Source organism: Sebastes umbrosus, chromosome 12, assembly GCF_015220745.1.
Source record: "Sebastes umbrosus isolate fSebUmb1 chromosome 12, fSebUmb1.pri, whole genome shotgun sequence".
Lineage (NCBI taxonomy): Eukaryota > Metazoa > Chordata > Actinopteri > Perciformes > Sebastidae > Sebastes > Sebastes umbrosus.
Genome location: NC_051280.1, coordinates 19,161,279 through 19,178,854, shown reverse-complemented (window position 1 = coordinate 19,178,854; position 17,576 = coordinate 19,161,279). Strand labels below are relative to the sequence as shown.

Sequence of the window (17,576 nt, the reverse complement as noted above, 5' to 3'; positions counted from 1 at the left end):
AATGAGAAGCTGGGGTAAAACCAACAAGCGGATAAGGTAGACCTGCATATAAACTGCTCTAATCTGGACCACTGCTACTATTTTCTCATAACCAGACTGTAAAGCTCTCAGTGAGTGAATGAATGAGTGAGAGAGAGTGCGTGAATGATGGTGTGAGTGAAAAACATGCTTCTGTGTGTTAAGATTTAAAGTCTACTCATCTTTAGCTTGTACAAGATATACAGTTCCCCTCTAGGTCATATGAGCCATATCGTTTTTATGGCCATGTCAATAAACAGCAGCCCGTGGCCTCTCAAGCACGGTTGAGGGAGAAACTCGAATATGAATTCAACAGGGCAGCATTCAGAGGGAGGAAAACCTCACTAAACATTGGAGCTACCATTTGCACTGGGGCCCAATAAGAGTAGCCACTTTTACTGGATATTTTCCAATTTTCTCTTAATTGTGTCTACTCGACATAATCCAGCCCAAGGCTCCCCCCAATATCCATAACCATAACCACTTCCCTTCGACCCACGTTCACGCTCCATCTCAATAAGAGCAGGAATGTGTTAAAACAGAATCTATCCTTCTGCTGCCCCTCTTGACTATCAATAGTCCTTTCAGTCTCACCTAGTATTGTCACAGGGTGGGCCGCACATCCAGGCTCCTTACAGGACTTCTAAAAACCTGATACCTGCACGCGGCGTGGTGATGTGTGTGTGTGCGTATGTACAGTATACTATGTGTTATGACCCGCGTCCTACCCCATGACGTATTGCAACATATAGTGCAGACTCTGTGTAGTCTGCAGCTCTGTAAGTGAGAGAGAGAGCGACCACAAAAACGGTTTGGGATAATATCCCAGTGTAAAACCACACAGTCACAATAATTCCTTTAATAACAACTCTATATAATATTCTGACTCGGCAAAAGAAACAGAGTTACTTCTTTGTTCTTGACTTCACACATACAGCTATAAAAATCAACAGTAGGTTAAGCAAGGTATTTGCACTTTATTTGCTTTGCAGTAAGATAGTAAAGATAATATATATAAAACAAATAGGTGTTTAAATTTGAGTGTTCATGTGGGAGGGGGGTTATATAGAAGGGTAAGGGTGAATGAAGGTGGCTGCGTTGACACAGTAGTTGTGCACTGGAGACTTAACAGTTTTCCTTGACAGGCCACTGTGGCTATATAAAAACATGCTGCGATTTAAAAAGGCCATGGGTTCGAGGTAATACATGGCGATAGAGCTGTGTGTTATTCTGTGTGAGCGAATGAGTAAACGTCATGTTTGCCCCTCTAGGCTGCGTGAAGCAATGAGAGCACAGAAAATGGGAGCCACCAGTGTCCGACTGGGGGCCACCTCCTTTTCCACCAACAATTCCCTTGGCCCTTTTTTTCCAGCTGGCTGGGTCTAGTTTGTATGGCCTAGCTGGAACCCTTTCAATTCTGTCCCACTTGTCCCCGTGCTGGGCTCCCTAGTCCAGGCTCGCCAGCCACCCCATGAATACCAAGCAGGCATGCACACACATGCGTCCATACACGCACGAAATACAAGCTGGGTCTCTCTCTGCATAGTTGTATTAGGTCAGTCTTTAAGCCTGGCAACCATCCCTCCTCTGTCTGCACATGCATGTGTGTATACAGTAAGTGTCTATACATTTTGGATGCGTGTGTTCAATGTGAGTGTTTAATGTAGAGTCATTCAGGCTCTGTGATGTTCTTTCACAGCTTTGAAAAAAGGACCATACCAGTGCTTTTGCATGTTTAAGACCATTGACTACAAATGACTTACATTTGATGTTACTGCCAACCATTTTCCAAATTGCTATACATGTTTAAAGGGACTGTTTGTAACTTATTACACGTATAAATCGTGTGTGGCTACGCTGTTCAGACAAGACTCCAACACAAACTACGCGGAAGCACCAAAACTGCAAAGTTATATGTAGGGAAGCCCGTCTTCTAAATCAGTGTTGCCGGCGGTCGGAGGACGCGGGGGAGACCGTAGCTTTGGTCTCCAGGGCCGGAGTCTCTGCTGTACTCTGCTCCTCTGCCTGCCAGCCTGCTTGCCTTCACTCACACACCGCGCTCGTTCTCGCTTGCTCTTTCGCTCCGCTCTCACGTGCATGCGCGCACACTCCACACTGCAGAAGAGTTAGTAGCTCTGAGAATATCTAGTAAATGTACAGTGGACGTTTGTGCAAAAATAAATACTGCATCTCCTCCAGACCAACAGAGGTTTCCCGTGTCTTGTGAAGTGACGGGGTTCCACAGCGAGAAACGTTACACAGACTCGTGACAGTAATGGAATATTAAAGTTACATCTCCTCTCTCGTACATTTGCTGAGCCACCGGCTGCACGACTACTTCACTCATAGCAGCTGTCAATCACAGTCACATCCCCTTTTTATAGCATCAAATAATTAATTAAAATCAAATTTATCAGAAATTAGTTTTTTGTTGAACATAGATCAGCGTGATAAGAACTACCTAAAATGACAAAAACATCTTTAGGAAAAAATGTTTTGGCGTGTACTTTGACTTTTTAGTTTGGCCCATGTCCTATCCGTTAACGTGGAGGGGGCGGGATTTATGAGTTGTACTGCAGCCAGCCACCAGGGGGCGATCCAGATGAGATGAGATTAAATGTTTTGGGGGGGAGAGGGATGGGGTTCTGCTTGTTTGCTTGCCAGGAGTTGGATGGAGGGATAATACCAATTTTGTCCGGACCTGTTAGTTTGGTGCAAGGGTTTTCACCTTCTGGTAACTTGTTGTCAAACAAACAAATTGTCATTTGTGTGCTCTTTAAAGTAAACCTGACCTCTTCACTAAGTCACCACAGCAGCTGACAATAGTTCACTGGAAGACTGCACCGTACATTAAGTCAAACAAAATAGCCAAGTTGGAGTTTAATCCACTAACAGCCTGCACATAATGACTTCTCTAGTGTTGTCTTACAGTTTTAGTCCAGTTCTGGGAACCGTTCCAGTGTAGACTTGTCCACAAGTGGTCCCATTAAATATATTAGGGAACAACTGCACCCTACATAACCCTATCAACATTTGAAGCATTGTTCTTTACTTCACTGGTCCCATATTTAACACAGTTCAACACCGAAAGTCCAACAGAGTAACTCAATGTGTCACAGAGGCAGGGATTAGGATAAGAGAGACAGACTGGGAGGATAAACAAAAATAACACAAACTACTCCCACAACTCGGAGAAGTCAAATCCAGCCACCTACTCAGTACTGTAAAGGGGGCCACTAAAGGAAGTGGAAGTACAATATGATGTCCAGAACTCTCAAGCTCATGCCCAGGGGAGAGACACGTACAAGGGCTCTTATAGATTAATGTAAAAACACTGAAGATGCGTGAACTGCGTCAACAATCATGCCTGAAATTTAGAGGAGAGAGGGAGAGGAAGATGCAATGGGGACTGAATGCTTGTGAAAAATGATGTTCCTCTTGATGATGTACATAAATCTCTGCTAATCACCTTCTTGCTCCTTGGTGTATGACTCACGTTACCTTACGCCCACATGCACGACCCCACCTTACATATAAAGAATGTAGGGTATTACTTAAAATGTGAAGATAACAGTGTACTGTATTTACTGAAAAAGCTGATTTTAGACGGTATCACAAATAAAGCAAATGACCGACAAACAGAACGATTACTCAGTGTGTATCACATCTTATGTGTACTATATATTACTTGTATACAGTATATAGGGATATGTGTAAGATGAGGAAACTATTACAAAGATTTGATCTGGAGTAGTTACAGCCACAGAACATCGTTTTAAATTGAAAAATTAAGCCCAATTGCCAACTCTAAATGGAATTGTTATGCAGTATAGTTTAACCATAATGCATGCTGTGAACTAAGAATACAAATCCAAGACACATTGCTAAACAAAAGCATGATTTGAACTGTAGATTGAACTGCTGTATTCAGTTTTGAAGAAATGTCTGGAAGTCGTCCATGAAACCGTCTTTGTGTTGTGGGAACATCCAACTTAAAACCATATATAACATAAGGCATATGGTAATACTCACAGCATGCAAGTGCACCCAATCCCCACTTTGTCCTCTACTTTTCTCATTTTCATCATGGTCAATGAGGAATTTATAATATCCCCCTACAGTCAGAACCTAAACAACAACTGCTGCCTTGCCATTTCGGAAAATTGGTCCTCCTGTAGCCTCAGCTCGGCCTGCATTTCTCTTGAGGAGGCTGAACTTTTTTTTTTTGTATAAACATTATTTTTCTCTGAATAGTTTCAACACTGTGCAAACATTAATGCTGTGTGTTCTTTGTTGCATTGGTGGAAAAAATAGCTCATAAACCACAAGCAGCCTGCAAACCCTTTCCAATCAATACATTGAATATTGCCAAGGTATATGTATGAAACAAAGAAGTTAAACAAAAAGGGTTTGGAGGCCTTTTTGCATGTGCCATTAAAGCTGCTGATCTGGTGTGTACTCACCGTGGCGGTGATGAGTGGACCGTGGAGCTGTGCGTAGAGCAAGGCCTCATTAACGTGCCCCCTGACCCCGAGCAGGGCTAGTTCCAGACTGTGGTGCCCAGCCATGGCGTGGGTTAGTTGCTCCAGCAGGCTGGTGTACCTCCTCCAAGGCTGATCCAGCTCCGACACGCTGGCCAAGCAGCCTCGCATTACGTTCAGACAGTAGCCCACGCAGGGCTTGATGAGCGTCAAGCCCCTGCAGTGGGAGCAGTACACCATCTTCACCAGGCCCTTCACGCACTCTTTGCTCATGCTGACATGTTCGGTGGCGTTCATCACCTCCAGACCCTCCTCCAGGGCCAGGCCCAGTTGTCTCCCAGCTCCCAGCGCCCCAGCCAGCTCCTGAGCCATGACGGCCGGATGGGGCCCGAAAGGGTTGACGTCCTGCCTGATCATGCGCAGACAGTCGCCCATTTCACTGCCCATCATCATGTTGCCTTCGATGCCTGGATTGATGAGCCGCGTGTAGACGAGCGGGAAGAGGTTGTTAAAAAATTGGTGGACTGTCGCCTCCACGGAGACGTTGGCCCCGCGGAGGTAGAGGGAGAGTGAGGAGAAGAGTTGGTTAACATGGGGTAGGGCATGGCGGGACAGGGATGAGTAGGTTCCCTCCAACAGAGAACTCAGGTGGCCTTGAGAGAAGGATAGAAGGTACTGGAACATGTCTGCAGGGGGAGAGCAAAAGAGAAACAGAGATAAGAGATAGAAGGAAAGACAAGGCAGAGGACATTTTATATGAGAGGAATATTGAACTTTATTGATGACATGATTTACAAGCTTTCCGTGAAATGGGTAAGGCATCCAAAATGCAAACTCATATCCAAACCCTGGATCCCACCCAGATAAGCTTGGCTTGTCTGCATCAGTACTTTGGGCTGAGAAAGCAGTGTCAAATTTCCCTATAATGCGGTTGGATATCACTGTGCATGAAGTCATCACCCCAATAAGTATGTCTTAAGAAGACAGTCTCTGCCTGTCTACATAGAGATAGAGAGAGAGAGAGAGAGAGAGAGAGAGATTTGAACAGCATCCTGATAGGAGCAGCAACCGCAATCAGTTTGTATTTTCTGTGGAAAATGCTGTATATTCCAGATTCTGCAGGGGTGATGACATGCCACCAGCCTATCACACACACACACGCACACACACACCCACACATGTACATACAGAGTTGAGTCATCCAGTTCTTATGTCATTTCCTGGTGAGCAAGTGAAGCTGTAAAGCAATCAATGATGTCAGTGCATAGGCAGAGATTAGTGCCAATGAAGTGCCACTTCTTGCTAAGCAAGGTACTGTAACGGAGTAGAGAGATGGGATGACAGAGGGTAAAGCAAGGGCGGGGGGAAAAAAAGACATGACGTCTATCCCCATTTCACTGCTCACTGATGTGGTTTATAGTTGAATAAGAGTCTACTAGAACATTATGTAAATGTGAATTGATCGCATAGGAACAGAAAAATCTTGCAGGCGGTCTTGCTTATAACCAGTGGGTAACCTCCAGGTCTGAAAAGTGAAGCCAATGTGGAAGTGCCTTAAACTTGCATTCTTTCTAATAGCCAGCAGGGGGCGACTCCTCTGGTTGCAAAAAGAAGTCTGATTGTATAGAAGTCTATGAGAAAATGAGCCTACTTCTCACTTGATTTATTACCTCAGTAAATGTTGTAAACATGAGTTTATGGTCTGAATCACTAGTTTCAAGTATTCTTCAATACAGCATGATGTTCATTTAGTAAATTATAATCCCATTTAGAGTGAAATAGACCATAAAGCAGGGTATGCTTTGGGGCGAGGCTACCTTGTGATTGACAGGTCGCTACAATGGCGTTGTCCGGTTTGGGTGTTTTCCGTGTTTTCGTCTTACAACTTTAACTTTCACAGTGTGTTTTCAGTTCATGAAAGTTAATTGTAACATTTTGGTCGCCTGAAAATGTCTTGTGCTTGACTCCAACCTTCGTGTCACTTCTGTCTCCGAAAAACCAAGATGACGACAACCAAAATGCTGAACTCGAGGCTCACTTCTACCATATAGCCTAACTCGTTCTTTTGTCCAGTTTTCCTTCTCAGCAACTCTCCACACATTATCTTATGTGTACAACTGTATGTACATGTATGTACATGTATGTATATGTGTGTGTGTGTGTGTGTGTGGGGGGGGTTGTGTACTGTATGTGTGTCCTCTGTCCTGGACACAACACTCTCCTCTGGGGTGTGATGTCAGCTTAAAAGCATGACAGGACATGAAGGAGCAGTAGCAACTGTACAGAAATTGAGACAGGAGAAGGAGGGTGCCAACACCAACCCACCGCCACCCCATCACCATAGACACACATACCCGTATACACACACACACATACATCCATAAAATGAAAAAAAAAAAAAAAGGATAAGCCCACAGTGTATGGCAATTCTTCATTTGGTACTGATGGCTAATCAAATGTTACAAATCATCTACTGTGGACTTCAGTTTTAAAAATACGTTGATGTTAACACTTACATATTCATTCATAAGAGTGAATCTATCTCAGCAACAGTGATTGTAACCAAATGAGTATGTGTGTGTTTGTGTGTGTGCCTGTGTGTGTCCGGCCCCTCCCAGCTCACAGACAGAAGGATAACAACAGTCATGTCCTCCTCAACAGCTGCACTAATATGACCGCTGTCTGTGACACACGGGGACTCCCCACTGGCCAGCAAAGGGCACAACTCATTTGTAATGCACCAGAAAGCACCGTCGTCATGATCGGTCGGAGCTTTCTCTCGCACACATAACACTCAAAAGTTGCAGCCTATTAGATGGGGTCTGAAGAGCGTGACTGTGTGTGACAGAAATAAAGCAGACAGACATGACAAGTAATGGTCTGTTAGGGATTATTACTGTAAAGCGGAGGGTGACACGTTGTAGTCTGACTGTAGGCTAAAAGCAGTCAGAAAGAGTCACGAGATATAGCTAGAGACACACCAAGACTAACACAAAAAGAAAAGGAAAAGAGCAAAACAAAAAAAAAGCATTAGATTTGCAGAGAAATTTCAGTTCTACCTCAGTGTCTCCTCAGCCCGCGGGGCTGCAGAGTTGGTACCAGTGTGAGGTCTGCCTGCTCGCCTGCCAGTCAGACATTTACACCACAAGATGTACCCGCAGGCTTAGGTTACACGGCATTACATAATGTTATTATAAAATTATCATGCTCAGAAATACCATGGTTTAATCTTACTCTCTGTGAGCCGTGGTGCTGGTGGGTGGGGGGGAAATAAACTAAACTACTCTGCACAACAAGAAAATCAATTTTTCTCAAGAAAAAGTTCTGTCTTATACTTCTCAAGGGCGCCATGACTGGATGTACATATTTCAAAGGGTTTCTGACAGGATCATTAAACCCTTTAAGACATTCCGTACTTGTTAAAAAATCGTATTTGTATTTGCCAAGAGAGTGACACTGAGAGAGAACACGAAAGAGGAAAAAAGGGAAAAGAGAGTGGGAGACCGCCAGGAAAAATGGAATAAAAAGAAGCGACTGAACTTTTGAACAAGGAAAAACAACTACTGTACAAGTGGACTCCACCTTGTGAACATGCTCTGACATCTGGATTCATTTGGCCCCTGGGTCCGGAGCACTTCCCTGTCTCTCCATGGCTGTTACTTCAAACATGTCCTCCTCTGAATATACACAAGAAGGACAAGAGTCCACCTTTCTTCCTCTCCACACGTCCTCTGACAAACAAAAAACTGGATCCCATCTTCATTCATGTTCAACATCAGTTATTTTCTGTTCTCTATCAAGCCCTCTCCCACGCTCAAATGTATCCGGTTTCTCATTCTGCGATAAATCAAGTACAGTCGTTGCGGGTTTTCTCTGCACTTTCCAGAACTGGGAAACAGGGTGATAACAAAAAAACAAAAAGCTTTTTAAGTCCTTCCATTGCATGATAGTCAATTGGGTTTGATTGTTCTGGCTGACCACAGTGTCTCAATCTGGACTTGACCACACTCCATTCAGACGCACAGTCGTGGGTGGCTATCATTACCATGTCACATACTCCAATCCGTAAGCCTCTTGGGAAATGAAGTCTGGATGGACTGAGGCTATTTTGCATGGAGCAATTATCTTTAATTTCCAAGGAAGTCCTAAAAACTCAAAACACATCATTGTCAAGCTAACTATACAGGAATAAATGAACAGACTGGCTTTGTCTGCGGCCCTGTGGGCCTAATCTGACATGCTCTCTACTCGGAATAAACAAAGTATTAAATGGATAAAAAAGCAATGGTGGCAAAGCAGAGCAGGCCTTTTGTCCTGCAGTGGCCTTAACTGAGAATGTATTATGACTCTGGGATGGGATATTATACCATATCTTTCCACCAATGCTATGCCAAGGCAAGGCCGCTCTCTGAGATCACTGGGTTTAATCATAAGAAGCTATTTCCACTTTACATTCTGCATGGCAACCCAGTGTTTTACTGGCACAATTAGTGTCGCCATGGTGAAGCTTCCACAATAACGGAGTCAAAATAAGTACAGTGGCATCTCTATGATTTAAGTCACAACTATAGTGTTTTTTGACTTTGTGCCCGCCCAGCAGTCTCAGATTTCTAGGCCACTCTCACACTGAGAGAGATGCATGTATGTGTGTGTGTGTGTGTGTGCTTAACTGAGCAGTATTGTCACAGTCTGAGTATGGTATTTAAGGCCAAGGTATCAAAGCTGGGTTGCCAAATCTCAGCACAGACATGTGGCACCAGACAGGCATCACAGTCCAACATGGTTAGTGTGTATACAGGGGTAGTTGGACAAACTGATTAAACTGTATGATCAGTAGTAGTAGTAGTAGTTCTAGTAATAGTAGTGGTTGCTGTTGTTGCAGTAGTAAGTTATTAGTTGAATACTATTTAAAGCCGCTATGTGTAGCACTTGAAAATTTCTGACGGTGGTGACATACAGTCAGTTATATACGAAAGTCCTGAGAGGCCAGTGAGAAAAAAAAAAAATCCGTGATGCATTTTCTATGTCTAAATTATTTTTTCTCCTGTGTTTATGACGTAAGAACAGGTGAAGCTGGTGGGGAAAAGGATTTGGCATGTTTTTTGTCAGGATCATTTTTCAAATGTTTGTTGTTGTAATATTCATTTCGGCCACAAGAGGCTGAAATGCACCACATGTTCTAAATACGACTAAAAGTATTCATGTTTTCTTACAGGTGAGTTTTAATTTACATAACTTGCTAGCACACAATTTCTGCACCTTGTGTTTAGAGTGCATGGATAAATTAACTAGTAACTTTATATGGCAAAACCTTTTTTTTCACCTGTTCTTAAGTCATAAACACAGAAAAGAAAACAATTTAGATCAGACTTTCAGACAGAATTTTATTTTCTACTTGCCTCTCAGGGCTTCCGTAGCTACAGTCTTTACAGTATGGCACGCCAGAGTGCCAAAGTGTGGCTAAGTTTCACAGAGAAATTAAGTGACTTAAAGAAAATATTTTACATTCATAATATTTTACTTGACAAAGCCTTTTCTGAAGTTTAAGAATGCAGCATTTCTGAAATCCCTAGTCAGACATAATTCCCAAGAGTCAGCTAATGCTAGTATGTCACAACTCAATCACAAACAAAGTGTAAAACAGCAAACCATATAGTGTATATTTTCTTTATTTACCTTCTAACCAAAAGGAATCATAACATGTCTCGTGTGCATTGAGATGACAAATACAAGCCCAACTTTACTACTCCTGTACAATTAGATAAATATCACGTTTTGAGATGTGGCCTGTTGTGTGATCAGAAAGGTCTTCTATGTCTTTTGCTCAATGAAATGGTCCATCAAGTACTCGTTGTTTTGCAATTAAGCCTTTCGCCTTTAAATATACAGTAAAATTAACAAATTCTCAGAAACAATTAAGAACTCTACTTGAAATTAAAAAGTGTATATATACGCAAAGTGTATTAACTGTGGTTAGCTATATCAGATGATGGATAAACTGTAAAAACAAGGTGTCAAGTTCTTGATTTCATATGTATGAAAGTATTTTGATTGGAAAAAAAATGGAAAATGGATCATATGTTGCTCTGGAACTTTTCCTGTCCTAAACCAGTTATATAGTCCTGTGTCATAAGTGCAAGTATGAGTACAGTATGCCTGTACATGCACATAGGCCTGTAGAGGTGGGTGTGCATATGTGCGTGCTTGAAGATGTGGTAATATTGTGATAATGAGGTCGGAGACACTGTTCTCATACCATGGAGCTGTGGGCCCTTGCTATCTTGGCAATCAGTCCTTACTGGACCTCACCAACCGTCTTCTCAGGCAAAGCATTTTAATCCTTCCACGGGCTTGGGTTTCAGACAGGTCACCACACAGATATATGACATAGCGACACATGTGTAGATTACATATCCTTGTTTTAATTAGTAGAAATACTGTACATCGGGCAATCTCACACTCAGCACTGGTCATCTTAGGTTACAGGGGAGAGCTGCAATGTCATACAATCTACCCAGCCTCTAACCTTTCAGCGAACAGTTTAATGGTAATAAACTATTAATAAGTCAATGAATCAATCTGTTGATTCATCATACTTGTGTGGTAAAATCACACGTCTAAAGTCTAAAGTGGGAGCATGACTCATCTGTCGGACAACAGGCGCAGACATGCTGTTCACGCAAATTTGACCTGCAAGAACTTGGGGGTGGGGGGGGCTGCACTCCTGCCAATAAAACACTGTGACTCCACAAGCCCCCTCAGAAAGCCCACATATGCAATCACAAATGTGTGTGCGCAAATTTCGGCGAACCCTGGCCCCAAATCCTAATTTGCTTGTCTTGTCCTATCAGGGGGCTAACAGGTGGGATAATGAGCTTGAGAGGAGGGGGGGGGACACAAGTGGGGGTGAAGGGGTAATTAAAAAGGCAGCCCAGCTATATCAAAACTCTGAAACATAAACAATTCCACACATGCCAGGGGCATTCGGGTGCACTGGGCTATAATGTGGTGTGTGTGTGTGTGTGTGTGTGTGTGTGTGTGTGGGGGGGGGGAGTGGCGGTGGAGATTGGACAGGAGGGGGATCACTGCTCTCTGCTCTGGCCAAAGTAGGGAAACATGATCGAAGGCAGGGGAATGAGCAGACGAGAGAAGGACGGGGACAGAGGAGACAGAGCACGGGGGCAGTGGGTGAGGGGCTGAGGGAGGAGCAGGGGAGGGAGGGAGGGAGGGTTGTTCAAATGGCTAATGCCATAAAGGGGAGATGTGGAGGGCCAGCATAAGGGCAGACTGTTGACAGGCTGATGGACAGCACCTCTGGTCCTACGCATTAAGGGGGCCACAGGTCTATAGTGACCCCCCATTTCTCTTTTGTTTATTGGTATATAAATCACAGTGTCTCTTTTGATATAGTGTAGCGCTAAGGAGCAGAACAGACTGTCAAACACAAAAAGCGTTTCCACTCATTGATAACTGCTAATACAAAAAATATGCTATGTTGCACAAGTAGGAGAGGTAAGGTAATCTGAAAAAAATCATGTTCCTCTATGTCCTCCGGTGCTCCTAATGGCATCTGCAAGCTTTCACAGACCGGAGGAAAATAACCAATCAGAGCCGAGCTGGAGCCTTGCCGTCTCTGAGCAGCTGTCAATCACTCGCAAACTCCGATCAAACGGTCAAACTAGGCAGCGCTGATCAAATATGAATCAAGATTCTGTTACTGTAATGCCTCCGCCTACCAGCCGGAGCAAACTGTTGTTTTCACACCGTAGGTGAGTATTACGCAGCGAAAAACTGACGTGCATTTTTTTTTTTTTTTACGAACAAGCCTTCGCACCGAAAAGAAAGGCATCAACCAATCACATGTGGAAGGGGTTGAGTTGCGCTTATATTTATCTAACAACAACACAGAGGCTAAACTTTATTACTCTTCTCAACCTTGACAAAGGCAGCGCAGACTAGATCCACTTTTTCCATTCTTACCTTTCACAATAAAAGCCCTAGATATATAATATTCGAAGGCGAGTGTTTCGCATTTTTTGTGTCATTTATTCGTCACCGGTGTGTAACGGCCTTTAGGAGGGACTGCTACATACGTTTTAATCCAGAGATTTAGTTGTGAAACAATGTTTAGATCTGCAGATTGGGGAAAAGAAGAACATGTGCATCTAAAAAAGGACTCAAGTGCAGGAAAAGAAAGAATTTGAATAAAAAGCAGATTCCATGCAACAGCAAATCATCTGCCAGTGGCTTATTGCTCTGCAGACTGGAATATTAATAAGTGAATCTAATAGAATGGAGGCATTTTCACCGAAACCTGGCTACATTGATGACAGCCTGTGGTTTTGTGATAAACAAAAAAAGCCTTGTCAAGGTAATAGCCCATTATATAAGTGGAAACTGATGATGACTAGAGGAGAAAGAGACTGGACTCCAGATTTTTTTGTGAAAAAGGGAAAGGAAACATTTAGGCTAACATGAGATTAACATGAAACAGACCTTTGAACAGAGTCTGAGGTGTGAAAGGCATCCAAGATGAAAGGGAGTCTAATGAAACATTTTCCACTTTTCCTCGCAGGTGTGGCCCCTTTTTTCCATTTTTCTGCTTTATTATGAATCAAACATACACAGGGTCACTTATGCACCGTTTCAATTATGAGCCAAAACTACTCTTTGATAAGCCCTCATCCTTATGCCATTAAAAACAACACAAGAATGCTTCAATCCATTTTGTGGGCTGAAATAAATCAAAGGAAAATCCCAAATAATCAAGATAAATGTATAAAAAATATTTGTGAAGGACAAATTCCATCATTAGTTCCAGTCTTAAGAGTTTGCCAGTGACGGACTGTGTTGTGGTTGATTTAAGAGCAGACCTCATGTCTGTTCATTTTGGCAGACAATACAGCAGATATCATAATCCATCATGGATCATACAAACAGGACACGGCTGGGCAGGGTCAGAACTTTTTTTTTTTTGCCTATCCATTTCTCTCATTTATTGTACCTCCTCCTCTGGAATACAATGGATGGATGAATAAAGCCGACCATGGGGACTCCTTAATGGTGCGCTAGGAGCCATAGAGGCGAGGAGGAAGAAGGAGAGGAAGCAGAGGAGTGTCCAACACAGGGCGTAATGAGGAAAGTGGGTTGACTTGAATGAGGCAGTGATGAAGTGAGTTGGAGGTGAGAGATGGGAGATGGAAAGCCAAGTTCAACCTACTTTGGGCTGAAGTAAGAGTGTGAGTCACACGCATACAGGCATGTACATCACACTGTCATCCACATATGCATTAAAAGCACATACTAAGTACACACCCTGATCTCCCACAGGCGTCGGATGGAAGCAGCTCTCCCTCGCAGACATGCAAGTCTGGCCAATTGCGGATGTTCAACCCCTCCTTCCCTCACGCTACGTCTTACCAATACTCCCTCATTTCGCATGACTTTATCTTGGTCAAAATCCACCATCATTTCCCTTAACAACATCTCATTCATTAAACTGAACAAAGGTGTTACACCTTCACCAAAAAGTGACAAGTAGTCTGTAAATGATGTTGGTTATCAGACATTTTCTGACTGCCAGTTACTATGCACAGACATGTGTGCATACATAGATCTATATCTCAAACTTAAACACACACACATGCACATTTTATGGCTTGTGGGATCCTTCTGGGAAGGACGGGTGCAGCAGAGTCAGACAGGACACAGGAAAAGGCCAAGCTGGACCAATCAGCAGCAGCAGAGTACAAATCCCATCAGCCAGACGGACAGATTGTGTTCCAGAAAAGCCAAATTCTCTTGGACAGAGAACAAGCCCCGGGAGATGCGACTTTGTCTGATTACCAAGAAACTTCCTGGACATCAAGCTTATTGTGCTCATGCGATTGTAGTGAGACTGATGGAGCTTAGTCTACACCAAGAGTGTTTGTAAAGTAGTGTCAGAAAATCGTTCCATGAGAGAAGTGTTGGCGAGAAATAAAGGGGTATTTATCTCAGTTTCATTTCATGCTAGTATGTCAAATTATGGCTGTGGAGAGACTGGCGGCAGGCTAATCTACACAGACCTAATATTTATTTAGGCTTTGGATGTAATATTGGGGAGCGTGGATGTTTGGTGAGGAAGACCGAGGCTGTTGGGAAGCAGAATAACAATAATGAAAATGAAAGGAGACTTTAGGGGTGAAGAAGAAGAGAATTTTGTGTTTGTGGTTTCATTCTGCGGAGCGCACTCTTGGCAGTCGGGTTATCTTTGAGACACGAGGGTTCCCTGCAGCGCACATGCCAGCACGCAAGCTGTTGGCGTGGAGCCCACCTAGACCCAGCATGCTCTTGTTGAGCAACCGTTGCTGGCAAAGCATGGACCACAGACGGAGAGAGAGAGAGAGACACCCAGGAAGAAAGAGGGAGTGTTGTCGGAGAGCAGCGGTACACAGTGAATCCTACAGGGTAAAAACCTGTTGATTCCACATTCTTTAAAGGCAGACCACATTTTACACACACACACCTGTGCACACTTTCACTGAAACACTTTCCCTCTGTCTCATTTTTCTGTTCTCTCTCTCTCTCTTTAGGCCCAACTCCTCTGGATTCTCACATATTCATGCCGATGTGAGAGGGGCAGATGAAAAGCAGAGGTAATTAGCGAAGCTTTGAGTGTGACTTTATGACTCTAAGAGGCTTTGAGCCTTTCCCCTCTCTCCTCCCTCCTTCTCTTTGTTCTTTCCCCCCATTCCCCAGCGAGTCCTACAAACTCTGAGGGATACACATCCTGCCCTTATGTGTCATGTCTACGAAGAAGACTCGACTGCTTAGGACACACATACGCACACACATACATACTCAAATACGCAATAAATTCGCTCCCACTATTAGGTCCATAAACACGTTTCCCCCTCCGCCCTGTATGATTAAATGAGACGTGTAGGGATGGATTCCGGATATCCTCCCTAATTTGAGCATGAGCTCATGGTGCAGCGCAATGTCATCCCGTGTCCAAGCGTCAGCCTCTAGAGCAATAACCCTGTCGGTCAAAACATCTGCAGAGAAAAATACACGCAGACGTGAAGTGAGAGAGAGAAAAAGAAATGATAATGATGTGAGAAGAGGACGGGCTAAAGAAGATCACAAGCAACACTGAGTGAGAGAACTTCCAGACGAATGCAGAGAGATCGCAATATAGATAGAAGGGATTTATGTCTGATGAAAGAATGAAGATAGGCCACCACAGCCAAGTGATTCATCATTCCAGTCACTTGCACACACACATATAGACATGCAGACACGCATTATGCCCTCAAAAACATGCATAAATCATCGCTATTTAATAAATAAGACGATTGTCTTCACATAGGGTGTGTTGGGTAAGCCACCCAGGATGATGCTGACAAGTAAAAGTGAAGACAGCAAGGAATTTTCCAAACAGTTTCATCTGGAGTGGTTTATAAACAATGAAGCTTGAGGCTAGATATCCTTGACTGTCTGTCTGTGCCTAGAGGGGGAATGAGAGACATTGGGGGGGTAGGGTTGCAAAGAGCAACACAAATGGAGAATAGGGCTGGGACGATATACCTATACTTTTATTGAGATTTTTGTTAACTTTGTTAACATTAGACTATGGGGAAAAGTTGAATCATACACTTCTAGGGACTTTTACTTACAAAAATATCTGTATTAATACAGAAAAAATGTTTGATTATCAGCATGTACAGTATGTAGTCAGAGATATCCTGAAGTCAAATATATCAGTCATTGTCATGCATTATTTATTATTTTTTTTCCAGCAACCCAAAAATCTAAGAATAAAGACATTCCCTCACAAATTAGTGGTATTTTATTTGAATTTATAAGGGCCATGTAATGTTTTATACTACTAGTGACTATAATTCATCAATCTTATTTCCATATATGTACTTTGTATATACACTTCCCTTTGTTAACACCTTACCGAAATACGATAACGTTTCCTTTCCATGACAGAGTTAGCATGCAGCTTTAGCCATCATGTCTATAGCTCTGCTTTTCTTGACAATGTGTGAAACCCAAAGTGTTTCCATTCTTTACTGTATGTGTAGTGTTTACCACGTTGGAATTAAAATGTGAGAATGCAGGTCGTATCCCCGCGAACCCTTCGCCGTTTTCTGATTTGTCGTTTTGGTTTGTTTTGGTTTAGACGGATACGGAACGGATATGACGTTGCGTTACTCAGACTATAACAATAAAAGCGGTAACTTCCTTCTACCTCCGTATAGACTCAAATGAAGCAAATATATTGATTCTGGCTTTAAAAAAATTGATTTCAAAATCGTAACAAAAAAAAAAACAATACATAGGTGAATTGATTTTTTCCCCACCCCTACTGGAGAATACTGTCTACTGTATCCAAGCAGGCAATCAGGGAGGCTGCAAATTCCAAAGGGGCAGAGAGACAATTACAGTAGGTTAAACTCAGCCACTTGTGAAAGCCTGGGGGGACAAACAGTCACAGGGGGGAGACACACCAACAAACCAGTCAGTTAGTGTTTCTTTACCAATTCTCACTTCTCTGAGTCCTTTTATTCTGCATTCTACCATTAACAGCAGAGGCTCTCAAGTATCCCTGTGCCTCGGGTTGTGGTTTTGATCACTTCTTCTCTTGCATGCACTCGTGCACATGCTGTCTCCCAGGACAAGGGGGGGTCTGGAGAGTTCCTGGATGATGAGACAAGGATCAGCTAATTATGTCGCCTCGATGAGGAAAGGCACCGTCCTTGCCATGGCCTCTTTCTCTCTTCTCTCTCTTGCTATCGCTCTTTCTCAAACGAACTCCTTGTCCCCTTCCTTGAAGGGCACCTAACACTTTAAATGCGATGCACTTTCATTGATGATAGAGAGCTATCTAGGCCAGCAGAGTATATCTCTTTGAAAAGCATTTGTCAACTCCTGTGAGGACAACTTGAGCTCTGAGGTGATCATGGTGACTTGCAAGGGTGGTAAATACTGTACATGCTCACATGTCTTTGGTACACATGTATGCACACACACACACACACACAATGATCAGGATGCACATGTACAAAATGCTCGAACACCCACATC

At 43.2% G+C, this 17,576-nt stretch overlaps 1 protein-coding gene across 2 annotated transcripts in view; it reads right to left on the bottom strand.

The window, feature by feature from the left end:
• Positions 1-17,576, bottom strand: part of gpc5c (glypican 5c) — a 113,110-nt gene that overhangs the window by 78,687 nt on the left and 16,847 nt on the right. For both annotated transcript variants that reach the window (XM_037787255.1, XM_037787256.1), the window contains exon 3: positions 4,482-5,185. In XM_037787255.1, coding sequence (XP_037643183.1) covers positions 4,482-5,185 — 704 coding nt within the window. The remainder of the gene's footprint in view (positions 1-4,481; positions 5,186-17,576) is intronic.